The sequence below is a fragment of the Magallana gigas genome, chromosome 9 (assembly GCF_963853765.1).
Source record: "Magallana gigas chromosome 9, xbMagGiga1.1, whole genome shotgun sequence".
NCBI lineage: Eukaryota > Metazoa > Mollusca > Bivalvia > Ostreida > Ostreidae > Magallana > Magallana gigas.
The window spans coordinates 3,722,698-3,749,336 of record NC_088861.1 but is presented as its reverse complement, the minus strand read 5'-3'; the positions used below and the strand labels follow the sequence as shown (position 1 = coordinate 3,749,336).

General features: G+C 32.9%; 4 protein-coding genes across 4 annotated transcripts; 2 read left to right on the top strand and 2 right to left on the bottom strand.

The window, feature by feature from the left end:
* Positions 1-3,795: 3,795 nt before the first annotated feature.
* Positions 3,796-6,269, top strand: LOC105346644 (neuroligin-2-like). Its single transcript, XM_066072202.1, is given in 2 exon segments — positions 3,796-4,979; positions 5,534-6,269. Coding segments are annotated over 2 exon segments (1,407 nt in total). The 5' UTR covers positions 3,796-3,804; the 3' UTR covers positions 5,766-6,269.
* Positions 6,270-12,143: 5,874 nt separating this feature from the next.
* LOC136271638 (cephalotoxin-like protein) lies at positions 12,144-14,018 on the bottom strand. Its single transcript, XM_066072015.1, has 2 exons — positions 13,967-14,018; positions 12,144-13,424 (listed from the first exon to the last, which is right to left on the bottom strand). Exons 1-2 carry the CDS (start codon positions 13,967-13,969, stop codon positions 12,174-12,176), a joined length of 1,254 nt encoding a protein of 417 aa, XP_065928087.1. The 5' UTR covers positions 13,970-14,018; the 3' UTR covers positions 12,144-12,173.
* Positions 14,019-16,712: 2,694 nt separating this feature from the next.
* On the top strand, positions 16,713-19,884 carry LOC105346662 (neuroligin-4, Y-linked). Its single transcript, XM_011455345.4, has 2 exons — positions 16,713-18,322; positions 18,402-19,884. Exons 1-2 carry the CDS (start codon positions 16,764-16,766, stop codon positions 18,619-18,621), a joined length of 1,779 nt encoding a protein of 592 aa, XP_011453647.3. The 5' UTR covers positions 16,713-16,763; the 3' UTR covers positions 18,622-19,884.
* Positions 19,885-20,143: 259 nt separating this feature from the next.
* Positions 20,144-23,123, bottom strand: LOC105346653 (ganglioside GM2 activator). Its single transcript, XM_011455331.4, has 4 exons — positions 22,963-23,123; positions 22,032-22,233; positions 21,405-21,573; positions 20,144-20,342 (listed from the first exon to the last, which is right to left on the bottom strand). Exons 1-4 carry the CDS (start codon positions 23,033-23,035, stop codon positions 20,217-20,219), a joined length of 570 nt encoding a protein of 189 aa, XP_011453633.3. The 5' UTR covers positions 23,036-23,123; the 3' UTR covers positions 20,144-20,216.
* Positions 23,124-26,639: the final 3,516 nt, after the last annotated feature.

Here is a 26,639-nt window from a genome sequence, read left to right as displayed (position 1 = left end):
CTACAGCTGTAGTTAAGTGTGTTCTCTACTTGAACAAAATGTGTCTTAATATTTATTTCCCTTGTGTTGCACCAAGCACACATTATTGTTAAAAGTCTCTTTTACAACCGTTTTGATACCCTCTACAAATTAAACATTTCATTGAAGTGTAATTTGTGACCTTAAAGCCCGCCTTTCAGTATTTTCAGTACTTTGATTGTATTCATATCCTTGCTTATTATATTTCACTTTGATTCTGTTTTATTCTTTCTGTTATGATTAATTCTATGTTGCGTTATTCCGTTCCTATTCGTTTAACTTCTTACTTCTGTCTTGTATTTTAATTCCGGTTATTTACCACATCTCCATTACAAACGTAAATTCGATTACGCATACCATGAAGCGCTTTCAATGAAGACGAATACAAATCCCATGAATTTATGGGGGATTATTACGCCAGGCGGCAGTGCGTTCGCTACAATTGCTGCTCCCCAGAGAGGAGCCTTCACCTTCACAAATACGAAACTAACCATCAATATTTGAATATGGCGACGGGGTAGGTAAACAGAAGATTTTTTAAAATATGATTTTAATTTATGCATGCAGGCTCTAAAAGATACACATTATAGATAACTTTCTTCATGACATATATGTACTATGTACAGCCATAATGCAGGCAATAATTCCTGTGATGAAGTTACCCCCGAGGTATATCATACATGTACAGTGCAGTAGTTGGCCGAATGGCCCACAGGGGCTAGTATAGAGGTGGTATATATAAAAGGTTGAAAAACTTCGTGACGAGCCCCTGATATGAATACAATAAAGTGACATACATGTGAAAATGTAATGAAGAATAAAGAAATAAGCAGAATAAGAATAAAAGCAAGATACATAGCATTTTGGCGGTAATTCCCTTCCATAGAGATGACCCAGAAATGACCAAATATGTACTTTTAAATATATTTTTAGTATGAAAGTTATGAGATATGAAAATTTCTTGTTAAATAATTCTTTATATCTTAACTTTATGAAGTCTCCCATGGCACAGTGGATTCGCGTCGGCTTTATGAAAGTGGCCTTTTGGGTTCGAATCCTGCTGGTATTTTCTTTTACCAATATTTTTTCTTCTATTTTTTAATTAAATTTACAATTAGGTTTTTGAAAATACTTCATTGACTTTTTTTAGCTATGGTTTACCGTTTTCGAAAGTTTAACACAACTTCTAAATGATTGTCTTGTTTTCGAATTTAAAGGCGTTTACCTCTTTGTTTTCTGACACGTATACATGTAAACAATGGTAACTAGTGATCGTTGCTCTACTGATACACGTGTATACATACACGTGTTAGTTTCTTGTGTATTCTGTGTGAATTGAACGTTTTTTTGTCTCTTAAGAAACAATAGACCTTACCTACCTATATATATTGGAGGAAGACGACCGTGAAGCACACACCTTGTACACAACTCTCTCTCTCTCTCTCTCTCTCTCTCTCTCTCTCTCTCTCTCTCTCTCTCTCTCTCTCTCTCTCTCTCTCTCTCTCTCTCATGTGTTTTAGGTGACTGATAAGAATAGTTATGAACGAGTCGATCTACCTAAGTATGTCTTAAGATACTATGTATAGCCTTTGACTTTACACCTAATTATTAACCCAAAAGTATTATTAAAACCTTGCAGTCCACTTTAATTATTCCAATTGATAGAGCAAGGTCGCCATATCATGGTTTCTGACTCTTATATTTGTATTTTTTATGTATCTATATGAAATTGAAGAATAATACCATTTTATCCCTATATATATGTATATATCATGTACAAGCACTTTAATAAAATAAACTATTTCTGATTAATAAGCCATCAGTTTTTAATTGGTCAGACTTACGTCTCTTCATAAAACGTGTATAGTCCATTCATAACCGTAAACATTGAAACATTTGTGTTACTACGTATCTTCGAGAAGCTTATAAAATATACAGAAAAACAAAACTTATTTTGTAGGGGAAAATATCATTCATTATTATTTACGAGACGGTCCAGGCTTATAACCAAGAATATTGACATGATTTGAATCACTTTACAACGTTAATCATTGAACCAGGGTTATTCTTTTTTTTGTCCATTAAAAACATAGCATCATAGAGGGTTCAGCCCCCCTTCTACTTTTTCTCTTCCAAGAAAGATAATTTTTGCGAAATTTACAAGGAAAAGATGGAAATATTGAAATGTTGGAGTCACCGGTATAATACCCCCCCCCCCCCCCCCTCGACACTGATTAGGATTTTGATGATTTTGGGAATTAGGTTTTTTTTCCTCCTTCCTTGTCAAGATTTCAGAGGATTAGTTCAGCCCCCCCCCCCCCACTTTCAATTTCAATTCAATATCAAGAGAAAAAATACTAATAAATGTACTTGCACCTGCGTTCAACTGTTCTAGTACATGTATTTTTCAATTAAAAAAAATTCAATAAAAATATGGAGAAAACTGCAGCGAGTCGGTAAGCGTAAGACATTCACATTCCAAATGTTCGACATCTGAACATGGTGCTTTTTTCGGTTTTAATTTATTTCATAAGTAAAAATTTTCTGAGTCAAAAATGAACGCAATATTCTATGCAGATCGGTTGTCTTTGAACTTAGGAACGTAAAATATTTTCCCGACAATTTTTATATTAATCAACCACACTGACTATAATCAATCGTAGGTCGTGGAGGTTTGATAAAAAAAAAAGAAGAAGAAAGAATAATGCATGCATTCGTAATTATTGATTCTTCAATGTATATAATCATACCATACGGCTTACAATATCATTCACTTCACTATCCCTCAAACGGTTACACTCCCAGTTTTGTAAATTAAAAAACGGGACCACAATCTGAACATGTACATACAGATTAATGTATTTTTATCTCATTTTATTACAAATCATGTAGTAATAACAAAATAATTTACTCATTATGTTCTTTGCTATAATATTTTGGGCGAATCGGGGTTGGGGCTACAGTCCAAAGATAACTAATGATCGTTGCTCTACTGATACACATGTATACATAACCGTGTTAGTTTCTTGTGTATACTGGGAGTGTAACCGTTTGAGGGATAGTGAAGTGAATGATATTGTAAGCCGTATAATATGATTATATACATTGAAGAATCAATAATTACGAATGCATGCATTATTCTTTCTTCTTCTTTTTTTTTTATCAAACCTCCACGACCTACGTAATAGTTAATAAGATTGATTTGCGTGCTTTATGTTTTACAAAAATTACTTTACTGGTTAACTTCATTTGATAACCTAAAAAATTCCTATTTTAAAGATATAAGTTTAACATGAATAGATATAGATACGCTATCAGCAGAGATCTGGAATTTAATCTTATCTTAAGTATCTAAGATAACGTGTCCACTATAGCCGAATGTGGTCATTTGCGACAGTACTGGTCAGTAGCTATAGACTGTCCTTCACAACTGCTATAATAACCCAGTTATTCCATAGTGTTTTGTGCCAAAGTCAGTATATGTCTGTGCATTCAGCTGCTGGAACTATCATTGGATTAGTAAAAACTTCCACGTTTAATTCAACAACAAACCGCATAAATACATTTCTTGGGGTTCCGTACGCGGAATCACCCGTGGGAAGCCTTCGCTTTTCAAAACCAGTCAAAAAAGCTCGGTTTTCAACTCCATTTTCTGCTGACCAATATGGACCGTCATGTCCACAAAACACACAGTTTTTCCCGGGAACACCGTTCATTTCTGAGGACTGTTTATCCCTGAACGTATACGCACCTGCAACAGCGCACACCACTGGTAATCTACCAGTCATGGTGTGGTTCCACGGAGGGGCATTTGTCATGGGATCGTCCAGTTTTTTCGATGCTAGCAATCTCTTCGGATTTGGAAACGTTGTGGTAGTGACCGCCAACTACAGACTGGGTCCGATTGGATTTTTAGCGACTGATGATGACACATCAAAAGGAAACTACGGACTGTGGGACCAACATATGGTGATCCAGTGGGTCCATGATAACATCGCTTCCTTTGGAGGAGATCCACATCGGGTAACATTATTTGGAGAATCTGCAGGTGGGGCAAGATCTCTTTATCAAGCCATGTATCCGCCGAATAAAGGATTAGTACACAGAATTATCTCTGAAAGTGGCACAGCTATATGTCCCTGGGCATACGGAGAAAAAGCTACTGTCGGAAGATTTGCAAAATTACTCGGATTAAAACTAAACTGTTCCATAGCGACCAACTCGGAGCTCCTGTCATGCCTAAGAACAAAACCTTATGAAGACCTGATTTCCAACGCTCAAGTTGGTACACAAGAAGATGAAATATACCGTCCGGAATGGACTCCCGTCGTAGACAACGAATTCATCAAGATGCTACCTCCGGACAATTATTTGTACCCTAAAACTATGTATGCTGATGTGAGAGATGCTCTCGTCGACCTTGATCTATTGATTTGCGTGAATGATGGCGATGGTGGATTCATAACTTTGTTTTCTCTTCTTCCATTTGTGCAAAGTAAAGTTACACCCTCGTATCCTGCTATTGATGTTGTCAACAATTACGTCACTAACTCAATGCTTACGGATAGGTTTGGTATAACTCTCGATTCTCTTGCTGATATCATGTCATTTGTTTACACAAACTGGTCAGCAAGTGAGACAAATGACACATATCGTCAAAAACTTCTAGACATGACCACAGATTACCAGTTTTTCATTCCGGCCTACGTTTCTGCACAGGCTCTAGTTAAATTGCAGGCACCGGAGTGACATACATACAAATATCTTTTCACACATCGATCTCCCTTTGGGCGACCCATTCCATGGGTTCCTGGGGCTGCTCATGGTGATGAATTAGCTTACGTATTTGGGTTTCCTTCCAGCATGCAAACAGGACCTAGTTTCCAGAACACACTTCCATCGGAGGAAGTCTTCCTTGCAGAGACAATCATGACGTACTGGACTAATTTTGCAAAGACGGGGTAGGTGCTACTAATAGAATCATTCAATATATACTCGTGTAGAATAGTGAAACTCCACCTCGGGGCCAAGACTGCCTTTTCCTAGACCGTGAATCTTGGCCCCGAGGTGAAATTTCACTATCCCACACGAGTATATATATGGCATGATTATTTTTCTCGCATTATTTTGCTTTAAAAAACCATGTCTGACAACTTCCTTTTATGGCATTTAAAAGATTACTTTCGGTTTATCCCTCGGCGTGCTTCAAACAGTGCAAGTGAGAGCACACGACAGTTTTATTAATAAAAATATGATAAATTGTAATTAACTAAGCAAAACAATTACTTAATGAATAATCTCAATCAATCATTTGGATTTCCGTACAGCAGAAAACGTTTTAAAGCGGCATAGTAATACACAGTGTAAGACAGAAAAATCTCACACTACTGTCTCACACTGGACAAACCGATCTCACACCGGTGATAATGCGAGAAATGTATATCACATGTCTTTTGTCACAGAACATTTATTTTTTCTTTAAATATGAAGTGATGTAAATGTATTTCTTTTGTAGGGATCCAAACAAACCTGCCGCTGTTCCATTGGTTTGGCCAAAATTTGACAATCACTCGGAATATCACTTGACTCTCAACACAAAACTATCAATACAAAACAAAATGTTAGCGACTCGCACAGCATTTTGGACAGAGCTAGCACTCAAAGAGCTTAAAGATGTGCATAATTTTCACACACAATCTATAAACTCAATAACACCTAAAATGCATGGAGTTAATCAAATGAGTTGACAATTTTGCATCTTGGCAAACTTTTACTGATGTTGTTTATTTTTAATTACTTCATATGTGCATGTATCCACAGCCTTTCCAATTAAGTGCTTTTGCAACAGAAAGACACAACTAAAAGATGTATACCAGTATTATAATTGCATAAATACATGGTTATCATGTGTTTTTAAGATCCTTTAGTGCTGGATTTTCATATTTTACATTGCACTATATTTTTACAATGATGATTTACACTCGCTGAATGTTTAAGACTTAAAACAAAATCTTAACTACCGTTGCAATATTACATTCAAAAGAGGGCATTGATAATATTTTTCAACTTCGGACAATCAATGAATGTATTTGATTAAATCTGGTAGATCTTTTATAAATTTATCGCTCATGTAAATTTGATATCTGTCCTTGCGTCTGCTTAATACCTTGACAGATTTGAAAACATTTTTAATTTCTTGGAGGAGGGGGAGGGAGTGTTAATAAATGTTGGAAATGTTCTTTGGTGCAGGGTTTCCTGTGGTGCAGGGTTTCCTGTGGTTTCCAGTGCATTGATCCTAGATAACCTTTGAGGTCTGACAACCTCCGTAGCATATACGTCATTTTACAAAAATTGGCAGAGAGCAAAGAGGTATAGCACATTTCCCATCATTTTGTCTAGACATGTTTTAATATGACCGGACTGTACCTTTTACTAAATATAGATAGATGTACATGTAGCAATATTATTTTCGAAACCTGGATACTAACCTCTGATACGTCATCCAGGAATCCTCCATCGATAAATGAATATATCATATACCTAGTAGTGTATCAGCCCTGATACACATATTTTGGACTAGGTGAGACAGCAACTGGAAGCTAGGGCTGTATCGCACTCGGGGCTGATATTTCTCTGTCTCAGCCCGTCGTCAAGGGGGTATATTGCCCTCAAATTTAAAATCGCTTATTCTTAAATATCTTTGCTTTAAATTAAGACTAGTTTGTAAAATAACGATAGAATAACAAATAGATAATACAAAGCATCACCTTACACGTCTGAATATTTTTATTTAATACTGAAAATTGAAAAATAATATATCAAAAATAGCGCCAAAGAGTGATATGTATCTAAGCTTGACTTACTTGACTTAAGCCTTTCTCACTCCCTTGTGGAGCATAGGCCACAGACAATTCTTCTCATTCATTCTTCAATGTATCTAAGCAAGGGAGGGTAACCTACACAACGGTTGTGTATTCAGAACAATGGCACGCTTTATTTATTAGCAATCAACATTTAAATTATGGAGGATATAGAGAAGGATGGAACGAGACTTAATCTTAGAAAACCAGAGATTTAACTGTTAAAATTAAGTGATTAAAGTAATGGACGCGCTTATGAACGTTCTCAAACAACTTGCTATAACAGTAATTGATTTTTATGAATGGAATCTGACAGGAAACTTACGAAATCCCAGGGAAGGAATTTGACTCATAACGACGTTTCGAAGGATGGAAGTTTCTCTCAATTATTTTCAATTCTAGAAGATTGTCTTTTATTTCAGACGATAGACTCTCTTCTACTCTATTTCAAACGACATTGGTTTGTCAACAAAGTCCGACAACTTATAAATTTAACACATATAAAAAAGAATAAAAACGAACGAGTTTTGTAAATCCGAAAAAAAATCTATCGCGTCTTCATGATAAACTATATTCCTTATTTGGAATTTAGATTTGAATAAAAGTCTTTGATTTTAGATATATGATATAAACAACATCCCACTGTTGTTTTGATCTCGGCCCTGGTATCAGCCCTCGGATGGTATCGGCCCGTGCCCTTCGGGTTATAATATTGGAAGTGATATTTATTTTCATCATGGATGGACATTGCATTCATTTTGCTTTTAAAGGTGCATGTGTCTCCTATTCTATTGGGACATAGCGAAGGGAAGGGAATTGGGGTGTTTAGCACTTCTTATAACAATAGATTGTTTTGATACTTAGATTATCCTGGGGGCATAGTGTGTTGTTGACACATTTCTTATTGAAGTGCAAATTAATTGGAGTAAATTGTTTAAATGATTAAAAACTCTTAAAAATGTTATGAAATTGTGCTGTTAAATTTTGTAATATTAACAATTCGAATATGAATTTTTAAAAAATCTTTTCTAAATCCATTAAAACATATTTATCTCAAGAATTATTTCTATCCTCTTTATAAATAAATTTAATCAAATTCAAATTCAATTTCAAATATTCATTTTTTCATCACATTTTTAAAAGTGAACATGCATAAATAAGCATAGTAATGCAAAGTAATGCCATGTAATGCCAGCATTACATTAGATTTTGGAAAGTAATTAATTACCTACCATTACTTGTAATGCTAATTTTGTGGCATTACACATTACTAGCATTACTTTGAAAACATGTAATGCATTGCAATGCATTACCATTACATTTAGCATTACCCCAAGCCTGATTGCTATCGACACGTATTGGCAAATTTAACTTATATTACATAAAAGTCAAGGAAAAATGAATCTCAATTTTTTGCCTAAAATCAGCTTATTTCAATCAGCTATATCTCAAATTTTACATAATAGACCCATACTTTTGTTTTATTTTCTGAAATTTAAAGACTTTTCGGACATGTTTATCATAATTTGAGAAAAAATTTGAGACTTTTAAATAATTTCATTACATGTTAAATTGGTAATGGATAAAAATAGCGTTTTATCAGTGCAGAAAGGTCAAATTAAATATCAATTAGGTGAAGAAATTGTAACATTTTTCTTTATGATAATTTTAATTTTATTTATTTTAAAAACTATTAATTTGTATTTGATGCCATGGTTCATTCCGATAATAAAATATAGAGTAGAGGGGAAAGCGATTTATGTGAAATCTGCCCTTCCAGTACAGAAAGGTCATATAAAATACACCGTAGCGCTAAATGAAGCATATAGACCCCAACATTTTGTTTTGAAATTTGGTTCAGCTATGTGTGTATATTTCTAAAAAATACACAGGCATTAAACATTTATAATTTCTAGAAGTAATATGTTAATGATTTTTTCCTTAACCTGATCAAACTGTAAAACTCACAAAAATACAAATGTTCACACTTAATGGTAGACGCTTATCCTCAACAGGCCTTGAAGTAATTTTGATTTTACACATGTTTTAAATCAACACAAAAGTTCGAATTTACCGGTATATCCTCATCAACTCGTCCGACTTTTTTCTTCACATTTCAATTTCAACTACATGTACATAATTTATGTGGGAGACAAAGATAGATGGCTATGTGCTGTGATGGGATTTTTTTCTGGAGGATCATGTCACTTTCGTGATTAAATGTTCTTCAAAGGTGCCTCAAAATATGCAGGTTTTTGCAAATATTATTCTTGTTAACATTATATATATATATATATATATATATATATATATATATATATATATATATATATATATATATATATATATATATATATATATATATATATATATATATATATTGGGTTGATCAATCTCATAGATGGCGAGGAGAAGCCGAGCCTTCTATGAGATTGATCAACCCAATATATTTCCGTAGTGAAAAAGTAACTAACCTAATAATTGTTTTGTTTTCTCGAGGACTATCAAGCGACATATTTATTCACAAATAGCGATGATCTACGCAAAGCCATGTACAACATGCCTTACATCTCGTCCAATTTAACTCATTTAAACTCTTTTAAGAATGTATATTAAAGAGAATGCTTTATCATGTTGTTCAGTTCTATCTTTTTTTACATCAAATGAAAGAAAAGAAACTTTTTCAAAATTTTGCATTTTTACTATGAATATGCATTTATGCTTTGAATATGTATTTATGATTATATCTATTATGTATGTATATATATATATATATATATTTATATACGCCCACCCTCTGAGGGAGACAGTCCCTCTGTTGTATACAAGGGTTTCTAACATGGAGACAGACTTTGACGGATGGTAGTGAAACCCTTTGTTATGTGTGGGCCAAAAAAATCACATGTAAATTATCAATGCAAGGATTTTTTCTCTTCATTTTTTCTGATTAACACATACATGTATAAATATACGTACGGTGTACATGTAGCATCTTTATTTCATAAAAACTTGATATATATCATATACGTTTTTTCAACATATGCTGATTTTTTTCCTTTTTTCTGATTAACTCAAATACATATACAGTGTACATTATATATATATTTATTTATTTATATATATTTATCTCATACGTGTGGTGTATATTACCCGTGTGATAAACCTTTGCTATATCAAACAGGTGATGCTTTATCAAATACTTCCGGTCCGAACTATTTTTGACACAGCCCCTCACTTCAACGCTTCAATGACCTGTTTTCAGAGATTTGCCAAAGTACATTCACCATAATGATATCTACTACAAAAACTGATATAAAATGGATTTTGTCAAAGATTTAAATTACAAATATGAAGGAAAACACATACAATAGTAACTGCGTAGCGTAGGCGTCGGAACCGGGGGCTATTGTGAGGGGGGATGCCCCCCCCCCACCACTTTTTTTGCAACGTTATACATAACCGTAACCACAAGACCCTTTTTTTCTTGTTTGTCAAGATTTTTGATAAGTTAAGCGCCCTTCCAACTTTCAATTGGCTTTGTGAAGTTTATAAAACTGCAAATTAACTATCAAGGAGTTCATCCTGACGACGCCATGAAAACAGAGAGCTCTGGTTGTGTTTATATACAAGAACTTACCGAAATAATGTTTCATAAGACATTTATTCCACCACCAGTTAGCATCCTTATTCACTATTTTCATTTTTGAATCATAAGGCTAGTGTTTGTTTTATAAAACATCAACAACTGTTCCTCGTTCGAGTCAATTCAAACTAAGTAGCATTCGCAACTTTGTGTAACGTTAATATGTCAACAAACGTGCAAACTTGAGTATTCAAGTCTTCTGATCAGTATTTCCACTTAATCAAGTGAATAGGCTCTAAGAAAAATTATTTAGAGCTAAAAAATTATTTTAAGGTTTATTTCAGTGAAACTTAACATTAAAACAGTTAGATTTATCTCAGAAATGACGTACTAAATTGTATTGCGCAAGGTCACAATAACCGCATAACAACGTTGCATCATCGTTTTTAATCTTTGAAAAAAATCAATTCAGGTCATATAAGGGACTGTCTCAAAAGCTTCATAAAATAAATCAAATTGTATGAGATACATAGAACATTTATAATTGTGTGATTTTATATTTGCTTTATCCAACTTGTTGAAATGGTTATATTCGCTTGGCAAGCCTCGCGAATATATACACCATTTCAACTCGTTGGATAAAGCAAATATAAAATCACACAATATAGATATCCTCTCTATATATTGTCTTTGTTGACAAGCTGACAAGCCAGATCAGGTTTTAAAAAAATGCAATTAAAACTATTTACATGTTTATTAGAATAAACTGAAAAATTGCATTTTTGAAGGCTATTGAGTTTCCATGGTAACATTCTAAAATTAGTCATGTGCACATAATTTTTTTAAAATAATTTAAAGCTGCTTGGTCCGATTTTTCTATTATTACAGTATCAATTTTTTTTTTCCATACAAACTTTTTATCTTAGAAAGTTATGGACTTTCTCCTATTTACACGAGCAGAATCAGTCTCCTTTCAAAGTTAGAAATATTTAAAGAAAATAAAAATAATTTCTTTTTAAGCAAACGAAAAAACGAAACAAAGTGCATCACGGGAATTTTTAGAAAAGGAAACCGTTTGGTTTCGTCCCCCGAATGATTGGGGTTACTAGTATTCAACCCGCATGCTATGTACATATACTTTTAAAACTACCTTTTTACATGCAGATACAAAATTGTAGTTCATCCTAAATGAGATCCATATGTATTTATTCTTGAGACCACCAAGCACTAATAAAGCATCATTTATACATCGTGATATTTTGATGTTCTTCTTTTTTTTTATAAATACAAGTAGATAAAAATGTTGATGCTAGACAATGTCTGATATTGTTATACTGTTATGAAACGACATTATTGTGATGCCTTATTATAATGTTCTTAAAGAAATAAACACCAAAAGAGACAAGAGGAAGCCCAAAAAATTCCCAAATGTATTTTTAATATACAATAAAATAGTTTAATTTTTAATCATATCTTCACTGAATATTAGTACGGTCACAGATTCAGTAGAAGGATTGATCTTGACGGATTTTAAAAAAGTTATATGCGTACTTATTTGTTCTAAATGATTTGAAATTTACATATATGCACTCATGTTATCAATTTTATTTGATATACATGTATTTTTCAACAAATTACACAAAAAATGTTTTGTTTATTTGTTTATTTTTTTTTTCCTTGGGCTAAAGGGAAAATGACATCACTAGATTTATTTACTGAAACAAAAACACCCAATGATAATCTCGAACGATTGGAACCAGTCTATATCTCTCTGCTGCAAAGTAGACGTGTGCATTTGTTTCGATAGTTCCAAGTGCAGAATAGTTTTTACAGTCAAGAAGATGAGCAAGACTATTAGTTATTTCTTTCGCAGGTCTCATAGGCGGCACACTCCTCAATATATACATTGCTGCGTTATAATGCAGGGTTGGTGTACTTTTTGGGTTACTGGCCAGTACCAAATTAAAGCCGTTGTAACTATAGGTCATAGTTCCATTACAAATTCTCACTGAATGTTTGTCATCACCACCAATAGCGTCATAGAGAGCTACAAACCAGTTGCGCCAGTAGAACTTATCCTTTAATTTTTTATAGATTTCTAGGACAACTATATCATATCTTTTATATTTGCTTACATCTAGAATCTGCTTCGCATTTTTGATTGCAACATCTAGGATTTTAGGATTTTTCTCGAATGCACGGTCAGCTGCTTCCAAGACTTGGCGCATTTTGAACATTTGACTTCTCCATTTTGCTTCGGTTACATTAAGATAGTATGGATGCTTTAGTTTATTGAACGCAATCTCGATCTGGCTTGCTGCAAGAATGAGTTCTGTAAGACCTAGCATAAATGTCTGTGTCTTCTTACGATCGTAATCAAAGGCCTGTATGGCATCCTTTATAAGATTAGTTGAGAATATGGACCAACCAGATACTATGTGATCGTAAAGAAGCTGACCGCTGTTTTCGTAACTGCTTTCATACATTTTTACAAACGTGTCACTTATACTTGTCAGCTCTGATTTTTTCGTGCCGTTATACTTGTATAACTTGTCAAATTCAAGTCTCAGGGACTTAATTTTCCTTTCATAGAAAAAAAATTGAGTTTGAACACGACCCCAGGTAATTTTCTGTACAATAATTTCTAGCTTCTTATCAATTTTATCAAAACGCCTTTCGATCTTTGCCAACATTTCTTGCATGAACATCAGCTCTGGAGACTGCTTCTTTTCTTCCCTCATTAGAAGAGAGAACATGAGACCTATAGCTGGACCCACCATTCCTAGGTACGGAGTCACACTCTTTACCAGCTGCCCCATGGTTCCTTTAAAATCCTCGTTACCAATTACTTTTGCCAACTCAACTGTAGCCGCGAGACCATTATCAATTCGTCGATCCCCGGTCTGTGCAAATATCACTGAACTTGCAACTAGAACCAAAAAGGTCCTTAACAAATACTTATTCTAGAAATAAAAAAAAGATAATGAAAAAGAGTTTTATTCTTAATATATCTGTCTAAAACTTATTTATATGAAACATTTTTGATAGAATAATATGTACAATGAGTGTTATGGTTTATACCTTCAATGTGTTATTATTTTCAAATACAACACACCCTAAAAGTGATATGAGAAACCTTAATATATCAATATGGATGAACACACACCGTAACTACTAGTAATTATGTCATCGATTTTAAGTTTTCAAATTGTTTAATGTTCACCTTAAAATCAAATTTAAAAATCATCTAGAAATGTGAATGTTGTAAATATTTCGGGGTGTCCACATATGCATTGTCCACATCTTATGACTTAGACGTACCCTTTATTTGTTTGTTTATTTCAAAAGTATATCCCACTATAGAGTTTTTTTCATATCTTCTTAAAAACATTTTTACGTTATAATTTTATTTACTGTGTTTAAATTTGAAAAAAGGCATTTAAACTCGTTATCTGTTTTAAAAATGATAAAACTGACAACTAAACAACTACTAAAGATAGCTTACCATTGCGTTTCTCCTTCATACGTGGAATAATCCCTTTTTCGGATACCGTATCATTGTGTGCAATTGTATTTTATAGTTAATTGGATATATGTTGCCGCAATGCACGCGATGCTCTCAGTTGTCGTCGATTTAGCAAAAAAAAACTGTTAAACGAGCCAGATATCGAGACAACTTTGAATCCGATCCCCTGATATATGGTTACAAATCGATGAAATCCGTTGAGAGGGGAAGACCTACATATCTTTACCTAAAAAACAACCAAGAGAATGATAAATTATGACGAGAAAAAAACGGTATATAGTGCACCTAGGCCTGTAATGTAGGGTTTTTACAAACATCAAATAAAGTACAATTTCAACTTTTAACTCTATTTTGTGGTTTTAAAAAAATGCTTATGATATATTGTCCTCGTTTTATGATTTCTTATGATCAGAAACGACACCAAGAAAAATTTCCTGATGTGTTTTGTAGCTTATGATAAATTAATGAGAATGCATAGTCTTGAGTTTTGAATCATTTTCCTATAATTGGGTTCTCGTAGAATTAGAATGTTTCCATGCCTCGCATTGTTAGTTCAATCCACGGTATAAATGTACATATTGACGAAGAACCGTGTCCCATGAATGAAATAATTCAAACGTGAGTCTTTTTTTTTCCTTTCAGCAGCTATGTTAAGGCTGTTCGAAGCTTAAACAATTTCGGAAAACAAAGCTGTTTCGATTAGCGATTTTTAAAAAAAAATGTTTATAGCATAAGATCGATGAATTAACAGCAATATCCAACACTATATTTGATGCAATATACGCGAGTCAAAAATTACATTAATTAAAAAAAAATGAAAAATCCATTCGTAAGTCATTATATTGCATTTCTTGATGTGGGTTTATATAAATAGTATGTTTATTTTTTAAATATCATCAAACCATTTCGTCTGATTATCGAAATTAAGCACAGTTTTACTTTTTAAAGCTCGATTTACAAAAAATGGGTCAATTGCATGTTAGGTTCCCCAAACCCTGACTTACTTTAGTACTTATTCCTCTCTCTCAATTTCACGAAAATACCGATATACTAAAATTGTATTGATCTTTCATTTGCGCCAAGCTTTGGTTTGCGCAATTGCAAAGGTACAACAAATCATCCTTCACCACTATGCGTAAGGGCAAGTAAAGGATAATATCAGAGTTATTGCATTTATTCAACACTGAATGACTTCATCATATATTTGTATACTGTAAACGTACAGTGTATAGCGTGTAATATTAATATTTTTTTGGGGGGGGGGGGGGCGGGGGGGTTCAGTTGTTAAGTTGGATTTGATTTCGCACAGATCTAAACGTAACCATTTACTTTCAAACATATTTGGTGATATACGCAATTTAGCGGAATCTATTTTCCACCACAAACTCTAAGTAGAATACATTGCTAAATGATGTACGTGTACAGTATTTTACTTCTTATGTTTATACATGTTCTTTAGCATATCGATCTATCATTAAATTGTGTTCTTATTGTAATAAAAGCGACTAATTACACAATGGCACACCTGTGGAAGTAGGAATTAGGATTGGCCCATGATACCAAACATAAAAGTAATGGAAACACAGATATTGGTAAGAACAGGATGTGTTTCAAATGTTTCAACAGCGATTAGATAGTGTTGTCAGGAGGTACATGCAAATTCTAATAGGTTATCATCTGCTGACCTTAGTGTTTAACATGTTGCAGAGCATTCAAACTGTTGAAAATTATAGTCACCTTTCTGTATGGGAACTCTTGGCGAAGTCGATTATTTTAAAAATGAATTCATATATAAACGTTTACTACCTGTATATATCGTATAAGGACTTTTAAACATTTATGAAAGATGGTAGAGTCCTGTATTGTACTTTTCAAAATAGATATTTCTGCAATTGTGATCTCATTAGTCTTCTTGCTACATGTATCATTTGCTTCAAAAATTGAATAGAGATCTTTTACATGAATATGTAGGTGCATTAGTTAAGTATAAATGATTCTTATATTGTGTCCATTAAGGAGGGTGGATGGACAACAAATTAACCATCAGATCTACCTAAGAATTGAAGATCACCTGGGGTGTATTCGTTTGCTACCTCCAGAACTGGTCCCGAATATCCAGCAGATCTCCATTGTCTACCAGCTATTTGGTAAGTAGACAATGTAGATCTACAGGAGATCTCCATACTGCAAACAAGCAAATTAGGATTACTCTTGCAGTTTTACAATCGACCAAACGAAAACACCCCGTATGGTTTGTAAAGCTAAAAACTATCATGTTGTAAAGAAAAAGGTCTATATTTTTTTTTATTTGGGTATTTTACTAACAATTTTATATAGAGCTCTTCTTGTAGAGGAGATCAATACAGTCTAAAATTGACAAAGACCATCAATCTCTCCTAATACTTTGATTTCAGATTAGCTTTGTTTGTAAAACCTGAACTTTATGATTCATCAAAACTATCTTTCTTATAATTACAATGCTTGCAGAAAATACCACATACTACTCAAATTAAACAAAAACATATATATTTTGAAGTCGTAAACATTTGAATTGTTTGGATGAATATTTGTACATGTATAATATAAATTTTTAGAAATCAACACAAGGCATTTAAAAATGAAAGACATGTTTGAAATTACATAATAAATAAATTATCTGTAACGTTCTAGATAAAATCTTATCTTTCAAACAAGTTAGCCAGTATTGAAGATAAAATGCCCGACGTGGTCATTTACGTGGTCAGTTACGACGGAACTGCAGAATAGTTCTCGAATCATGTTTCATTCATTCTTCATTTCCATATTATATTACTTTTTTCACAGTGTTTTGTGTCAAAATGATCATGTTTATGTGCATTCATCTGCTGGAAATATTATTGGACTTATAAAAACTTCCACATTTAAGTCTACGGCGTACCGTATTAATACATTTCTTGGAATTCCGTATGCTGAACCACCTTTAGGAAACCTTCGATTTTCGAAACCAGTTAAAAAAGCTCGCTTTTCAGTGCCATTTACAGCAAACCAATATGGACCCGCGTGTCCACAAAAACCGGAACTTGCCAAGCAGTGGATACCTGGAAAGCCTTATATATCGGAGGACTGTTTATCACTTAACGTGTTTGTTCCTGCGAATGCAAACACTAGCAATCTACCCGTTATGGTGTGGTTCCACGGTGGTGCATTTGTGATCGGACAATCCAGTATATACGACGCTAGCAACCTCTCTGGCTTTGGAAATGTAGTTGTAGTGACCGCTAACTACAGACTGGGTCCGATTGGATTTTTAGCGACCGATGATAACATATCAAAAGGAAACTACGGACTTTGGGATCAACATATGGTGATCCAGTGGGTTCATGACAATATTGCTTCCTTTGGAGGAGATCCACATCGAGTTACATTATTTGGGGAATCTGCAGGTGGGGCAAGCTCTTTTTATCAAGCCATGTATCCGCCGAATAAAGGATTAATTCACAGAATTATCTCTGAAAGTGGCACAGCTATATGTCCCTGGGCGTACGGTGATAAATCTACTGTTGGTAGATTTGCGAAATTACTCGGATTGAAACTAAACTGCTCCATAGCGACCAACTCAGAGCTCCTGTCATGCCTAAGAACAAAATCTTACGAAGACCTGATTTCCAACGCTCAAGTTGGTACCCAAGAAGATGAAATATACCGTCCGGAATGGACTCCCGTTGTAGACAACGAATTCATCAAGATGCTACCCCCGGACAATTATTTGTACCCTGAAACTATGTATGGTGATGTGAGAGATGCCCTCGCTGACCTTGACCTATTGATCGGCGTGAATGATGGCGATGGTGGATTCATAACTATGGTTTCTCTTCTTCCGTTTGTGCTAAGTAAAGTTACACCCTCGTATCCTGCTATTAACGTTGTCAACAATTACGTCACCAACTCCATGCTCACAGATCGGTTCGGTCATATTCTCGAATCTGTTGTTGATGTCATGTCATTTGTTTACACGAACTGGTCAGCAAGTGAGACAAATAACACGTATCTGCAGAAAGTACTCGACATGGCTACTGACTACCAGTTCTTCATTCCAGCCTATGTCTCGGCACGAGCTCTGCTTCAGTTGCAGGCACCAGAACGGCATACATACAAATATCTTTTTACCCACCGTTCTTCATTTGGTAAATTCATTCCGTGGGTTCCTGGGGCTGGTCATGGAGATGAGATACCTTACGTTTTCGGTTTTCCCTCAAGCATGCAAACAGGTCTTCGGTTTCCAGACACAGTTCCACCGGAGGAACTTGCCCTTTCGGAGAGAGTTATGACGTATTGGACTAATTTTGCAAAGACGGGGTGGGTAACTTTTTTTAATTTAAAAAAATCTAAACGTAAATCACCGTTTAATTTTTTGATATTTATTTCTATTTTGTAGGGACCCGAACAAGTCTTTTGCCGTTTCATTAGTTTGGCCTACATTTGACAATCGCTCGGAACACTACTTAAATCTCAATTTAAAGTTATCAATAGGAAACAAAATGGAAGCAACCCGCACAGCCTTTTGGACAAATCTAGCACCTAAAATGCTAAAAATTGTGCCAAAAGTTTACTCATTTACTGTAAATTCGAGTTTACCTACATATGCTCTCGGTTGAACTCATAATGATGATTATTCATTGTCATCGTGGTTTACTAGTATTCTTTATTGATTTTTATACAACTACAGCGGTTTTTCATATCAGTCATTTGATTTGCGTACATAAGGACTTATTGTGAAGAATTGATAGTTAATAAATTTTATAAATTGATGATAATTATAACGAACGTTCTTTGATATTTATAGTAACGGGAATAACAAAGGGATTCTGTCTTTGTGGGAATATTTTTCTATACATACCAGTGTCAACTCTTAATTTGTTTTTATACTGCGTGAAACATAAAGCTAAAGTTGAGACATGAGTTTCTTTCATATTCATTCTTGATAGAAACTTGAGAACTGCAACGTTCTTAAAATTGCAATTAGATTTTAATACTGTTTGTTCATAAAAATAAACGACTGAAAGATTTTAAAAGATTAGTGCGAATGTTTCTCGACTTGTTGCAATACTACTGTTGTCATAGGCAAAATCCCATCATGAGCCCTGGGCCGGTAAATGTCCGAGTAAAATTAAACTGGCGATTTCGAGAGAATATTGACGTATATCTCCGCTATTTTAAGACCCGTCAGCTTGAAATTCGGCATGAGTGTTTCTCAGACATTACTTTGATGAACAATACATGCATATTGCGAGTGTTTTAAAAATTGATTTATTTGGCTTTTGAAGCAAGCTGGTAGTTTTTTATCTGGGTCAGAGTTCGCCCCTTTCTTTATTTATGGTTACATTGAAATTAATGTTAAAATGGGCTTGGTTACATTGAAATTAATGTTAAAATAGGCTTGGCCCCTGTGCATTAAATGAAAGATTTTGTCCTCTCTGTAAAACAAAACGTAGCCGATGAATTTCATTATATTTTAGAATGTGATGCAATATCACAAGTCCGGAACAAGTTTATAGAGAAAAAATTTCGGCTAGACCAAATGTGATAAAATGTTTGTATCTTATGACAACATGTAACATGAAATTGTTGAGAAAATTGTGTATATTTATAACAAAGATATATACGAGGTAGTCTGTCCTCCATGAGGTTCATTTTGTATAACTTTTCCTAACTCTATAACCCTTATATTTATATATGTTTACCTCTGACCAATTTATATGTATCTTTTAATGTTATTTTTGTCCTCATGTACCATCTGTTTGAAATGGTTTTGAGCGAATAAATGAACTGAACTGAACTGTCTCAACTGATAGGTCTACACGTATATTGATTTCAAGTTTCAAAAGTGAATTACGTACTTTTGAATCATACAAAAACGAGTTTAAAAATCCTGAAATTTTATTTTTTATCTGAAGATAAACTTAGACATGTAGTTTTTTTTTTTTTAGCAGAAAATCATATTTGATTGCAAAATTTGGTTTTTTGTAAATCTTATCACCAAAACTTCTACGTCGATTGAATGGCACCATTCCTAGCTCTCATTATAAACAGGGCTACAGTTTACAGAATGAACAGAATACATTACTTCATACATTTTTTTATATATATAAATACCAGTACATGTAAAATAACAAGCTGTTTTTAGTTCTATGAAAATAACATTGTTTCTGTGTTACCTTCAACTTGAAAAATTTATTTTTTGTTAACCATATTAACCAAAAATGTTACAAAGGAAGCCGCTACATGGGGGCTGTGTGGCGGAAACCTCCACGTGATAACACGCAACCTCTTCTCCGGTATTTGTATCTGTGATTTTAGCGTCCACGCGATAGTCACCCTGCAAACAAACAAAAAATCGTTCTTTATGTAATCTCCGAAGTGTATATATAATTCTGGCTCCGAATAACATTCTTAATGAAAACAATGAACTGGATCAGCAGTTTCATAAAAATAATAATGTAGTGCACTTCGTTGTTTTCTGCAGTAGAATTTAGGATTAGATTCGTAATATAAATATCGGTGATTTAAAAATGAAAATATGCATACCCGATTTTACGTACACATTTTATGTTATAAATCGTAATTTTAACGTTTGTAATAAACAGTTACTAGTATGTGATCCCAGGTTGTAGACACTACCGTTAATCTCCTAATTTTTAACATATGATTATTCAAAATACGTCGATATCAAATAGTTTTTTTTTACTTTTCAAAAGCAATTATCTCGTGATTTTTTATTCTATATGTTATTGTCGCTCTTTTTCTTCATAAATTCTAATCTTAGATACCTAGATTGAGCCTTTTTACATAGAGAGAATGAATTTAAAACGACTGAATATTTTTGATTTGTCTATATCGTATGCACAGATTGGCTTTTTCATTCATTTGGAAAGGTGAAATATGATTATTATTCCCCGGAAGACAGACACTGCATTTTGTTCTGTTACATAGAATAATCATACTGAGGTATAATAGTTAATTTAAGGAATAAGGAACAAGGAATCTTATTATCTTTAAAGTATCATGAGATGATAAATTTGGTCGGGTTTGGTCAAATCCGATAAAGCCCGAGGGAAGAATATTATCATCTCAAAACATTCAAAAAATGATTTCTAATATATTATCTAAAGTTTCTATAATTTCCGTGATTAAAAAATTTAAAACTATACTGTAAGATTGTTGACATATTTTTGTGACTTTAATTCTTTTGCCTATCCAAACCCTGCTTGAAACCCAACAACAATAGGTCATTTGAATTTATTGGTCTGTACATTACAAATTGATTCGAAGCGTTTCAACTGTATTTTCTAGAAAGATATTTGCATTTTTGTTTAAAATCGACATAAAGTATTTGGACAGACTATACTAAGTACTAATTGGCGTTTTTGTGAATACTCACAGAGGCCAACCAAGACCATATGCCGCTCATTTCGGGGACTTTGAAGGTAGCTGGTTGTAAGGTGTAGGTTCCGGGTTGGAAGGGACAATGGCATGGCAGGTTCTGAGATTTCAGTTGAGGGGCACATTCTGTGGTGTTAGGTCCGAGGAGATCGCATAAGTTATAGGAACTGCAAAGAATTTATGTAAAGTTTTTGAAAGCTTTAATATTAGTTTTCTTTATCAAAATAATGATAAGGTTAATTGGGTTAAGATTATAAATAAATTAATTGCGTTTTATTGAATTGTGTAAAAAAATAAACATGTATCATTAACTTTTTCTTTCCAAACACTTATGGTCAAGATGACTGACACCATAATTATAATCTTTCAATAAATAATGATAAATCACGCTTATAATTGTGGCAATAAGATGGCTATAAACAAGCAACATTTTATGTGTTGGATTGTTGTTTATAGTTGCTGACGTGCATTGAACGTAAACAATCGTTTATTGCAGTTTATTATCGATGAATCAGTGCAAGCTTTCTTACCACTTAACATGGCTAATATGTTCTTCGCAAAACGTTCCAAAAAAACCCCCCAAAAAACCCTAAATATGTTCTTTTAAAAAAAAGTGTTTGTGTACCAGCTTCCAACGTTTGAGATGCATGGAACAGTGATCCAGAATAAAGCGTGTTTCTGGATGTGGACATCTAGCTTGTAGTGGTTCCCCTCCACCAACCTAGGGGCCTGGACAACAATATCTCCGGTCAAATCTCCAGGTACAACCACGGGGAAAGGGTTCAAGTGAGCCGAGGTCACATGGGCAATTTTGTTGGGACTACTGTCTAAAAACAATCAATTTATGTATAAGTAATATTTTTTGTTCTGTTCATATTATAAAAAACATCTCTCGCACTTACTCTTATTTTTCTTTTCTAGAAACACATTTTTAATTGACTACATGCATTAACAAATCCATCTTATTATAGCAGAATGGTTGCAAAATTATCATTTTTTTTGGGGGGGGGGGGGGTATTAAAAATATTAAATATTCTTTCCGAAATTACAGTTTAAAGTTCTTTGTTAAAAAACCCTAAGAATTATAAAATGTCTCAAGATAAATTAAAACACATCTCTTTACATCTTTAATTTGGATTTAGATAAGATATAATAAAGTTGATTATGACATTATCTTAATATACTTGTCTTTCTATGTATCTTTTCTTTTAAAAAGTACATACAAAACGAATGTGATATAAAGTCATATTCAAGTTTGTACATACATCACTTCAAAGACCTACTTAATATATAATTATACATGTATTGATTTAAAATCCTCATACGTTTTGAAATTCCTTTGCAATTTCATTGATATTAAAGTTTTAACATCCGATAAAAACCGGTTGTAGCCTGTGATATTTATTCCATGGAAATATATTAAAAATTGAAAAGAGATCCTTTTTTGCAATCCCAGGCTAAAAAAATTAAATAAATATGTTTTCTTTTCAATGATATGCATATGTATTAAGGAAATGTATTTTTCCCTATGACCACCTATCCTGGTTTGTACTTACTGCAGTCTCTGTAAACCAAGTGTTTAGCCTCCACAGAGAAAACAGCAACAAGCAGGACGACGAGAGAGATCATCTTGTTTCGTGTGAGATTGAAGAAGATGTCCGGTGGTCGTTTGTAGGTAAGGAATCGAAGGCCGTGCGTGGCGTGACACTATGGAATCCTATGATAAGAAGTCAGCTGGTCGTGATAACAAAAACGCGGTCATTATTTTGACTTGTATGCCCATTGGGAACAGATTTATCAATTTAGCATGCTAAAGAAATTGAATAATGATCCGTCAATGTTAAAAAAACTGATAAAACTTGTATACAAGAAGTTTTATTTCCCTTCTTCTTTTTATATGTTATGTGCAGCTTGCAGATTTTGTTTTTAAAAGCAGCATACCAGTAGATCAGATATGTAAAGAAATAGAATCTTTTTTTTTTCTTAAAAAAAAAAAGGTTGAGGAAATTAAATGTAATGTTTGTATTATTTTAGTCAATCATATTTTTTTCTTTTGAATACCCGCAGACTGGTAATTGATTTTCATTAAATGTTTTGAGATTACCGAGTCTCAAAAGTATTGATCGGTTACCTGGATTTTTTTGTTGCCCGTAAATGTTAAGATGACATCAGTCAACACAAATTCTTATCTTGAAATACACATTAAATCGGAGTTATCCATATTCTCAGAAATAAGATATATATAGGAATTTAAGGTTCTCTTAGAAGATACTGTTTGGATTCTTTTAAATCTACAGTTGTCTTTAATACAATTTAAAAAAAAAATTAAATTGATAAATTGAAATTCCTAATACATTTAAGAATCAAATTGAATAATCATTCAATACTAATGGAAAGAAAATGCAGAAAACACTATAGCTTTTGTCAATTAAAACCTCTTGCATGGTTAGAATGGATTCCTGTTTAATGGTCTTGGATAAAATGGTATTTCTTCCTTGTCTTTTTACCGGTAATCTGTATTGTAAAGTTACTTTCTGTTCCAGCAGTGAACTAAAATGATTCATTGTACTTTGAGTGTATACATGTATACGTGTTAAAAATTTCTTCAGATTGTGTGGTTCATATTCAAACAGAACTTATTGAGTGCTTTTGCATGCAACAGAGGACATCCTGTCATTGGATATTTCCTCTAATGCTTAAATATAAATATTTTTTATGAATAGATAGATAGTAATCAATATTCATCTCAAGATGTTTGATACACTTTTACTTTTAATCCATCACGAATCAATAACATATCTAAAAGTCAGGATTGAGGCAAAGTCCATCGTAAAATAATGCATTACATTACTATTACTTCATGAATTTGGGTATTAGATATCCATTACCATAACTTAATTTTCTTGAAGTACTGCATTACATTACCATTTTTTGAGTAAAGTAATGCAGTACCATTGTCATTACTTTGTAAAAGTCAATAATAAGTTTTTAAAATATAAAGCTAGATAAAGAGTTATTATATATGAAAACACTTTAACATATCTACAGGTTCATGTTCACTATCAGGTTCAAATTTATAGATTTATACAAAATTACAGTTGCGTTTTATGATCATCAAAGTGCCATATGTTTCATCTTTTAACTGCATCATGCAAACGAATATGCATAAGTAAGCATAGTAATGCAAAGTAATGCCTTGTAATGCCAGTATTACACTAGATTTATGAAAGAAATGCAATACATTACCATCACTTGTAATGCTAATTTTGTAGAATTACAGATCTTATCATTACTTTGAAAATATCTAATCAGTTGCAGAGTTTAATCATTACATTTAGCATTACCCCAAGCCTGCTCCAAGTTAGAGTAAACCAAGTTTTTATAGATGGTACATGTAGTTTAATTACGTACATCAGCATAAGTATAAAAATAAAAAGGGATTTCTAAAGCAAACATAAAATTGAACTTGAAAACATTAAGTACATAGATTAATTCAAATACCAATATTTTTATTATCATTAAAATTGAAACTATGTTATTAAAAGTTTTATAGGTTTTTGTCTGTCATATTGTCATAATTTTGTCGAAAGAGGCATTTATTAAAAGTATTCAACTAGTAGTAGGTTATACATCGACTATTCATTTCGTTACACTCACCTTTGATTGTAGTCTTTACTCCTACACAAAACTCGACAACTGGTAATAAACTGAAAGTCTCTTTAAACCATTTTCGTTGAACACATATGATAAAGAATATTAAGTTTTATTGCACACATTTATCTAATGGCTCTGAGTGGCATAGCTATTTCGCCGATTCAGACAGGAATATATATATATATATATATATATATATATATATATATATATATATATATATATATATATATATATATATATATATATATATATATATATATATATATATAGTTCATTTTGAGGGCTTAATAAAAGAGCTCTCACTAAAACGTGAGATATATCAATCTGAATCGGAAGTAAATGTATTTCTCTGTCTTGTTACCAGATATCACTTTAGATTATATAAATAGGAATTTGTAATGTATCGTTTTGGGAGGGTTGTTATAAGAAAAGGGATTGTCTTCCAACAGGTCTATTGATTAGCCATAACAGTAAGTTTTATGTTTAATAATAAAAATGTTTTATGAAAACAGCATGTAAAATAATACTTTAATCTATTTTTCCCATGTTATTTATATTTCTACAATTTGTATTTCCACACTGTTTAATACTCTAATACATGTTATGTTTACTTAATTTTATGATGTAAAAAAGGATATATAGTAATATATTGTAATAGATTCTACCTTAATATTTTCTTTCGCATTTAATACAATAAAAAGTTCAATGAAATTCAATTTGCACTCAATTCATTTTGTTTTGTATTTAAACGACTGACCTTTAAATCGTTTGTATTAAATTGTATTTTTTTCACGCTACATCAACTTTGCTTCAAGAATACTCCAACATCAGAAACAAGCTGGGTTGCGTTTCACAAAGAAACTAATGGAAAATTCGTAAATAATTTTGGTCTCATGAAATGTTCTTTGATGAAAAAAAATGTATATATACATCTACAATTAATTAACAACAATTTTGATTTCTAAAAATACATTTTAATGGCATTAAACTGAAACATAGATTAGTTTATGATTAAGATGAATACTGTAAACCAATTTTTATTCACAATCGAGTATATCTCGGGTTCGTCGCGAAATAAAGTTGTCGCGATTAAAAGTTTGTTTACAGTAAATTAATTTGGTCGTAAGTCGTAAATTCTATTGTAAAACGAAGTCCTAGAAAATGTAGCTCTTTCCCAGACCAAGCCGTGATAAAAATTACATATTTGAATGGCCTTCGGTAAAATATATATATATATATATATATATATATATATATATATATATATATATATATATATATATCTATCTATCTATCTATCTATCTATATTGTAGCTAAGAAACATGTATAAGTGTCTAAGGAAGAGGGTAGTGACAAGTTTATTTGGTAAAATATATTAATACAAAACAAGATGTTAAGCGAACCAACGTGCATGGAACCATGCGTATGTTTAAAGAAAAATGTGCACGTACGCGTATGAGTTGTATTGGTTTGCTAAACCTCTCTATAAATGACAAAACAGCTTTGCCCGAATCAAATGCATTCAGCACAGTTAAGCTTAATGTATTTTAAAAGATATTTTTATCTAGATACAAG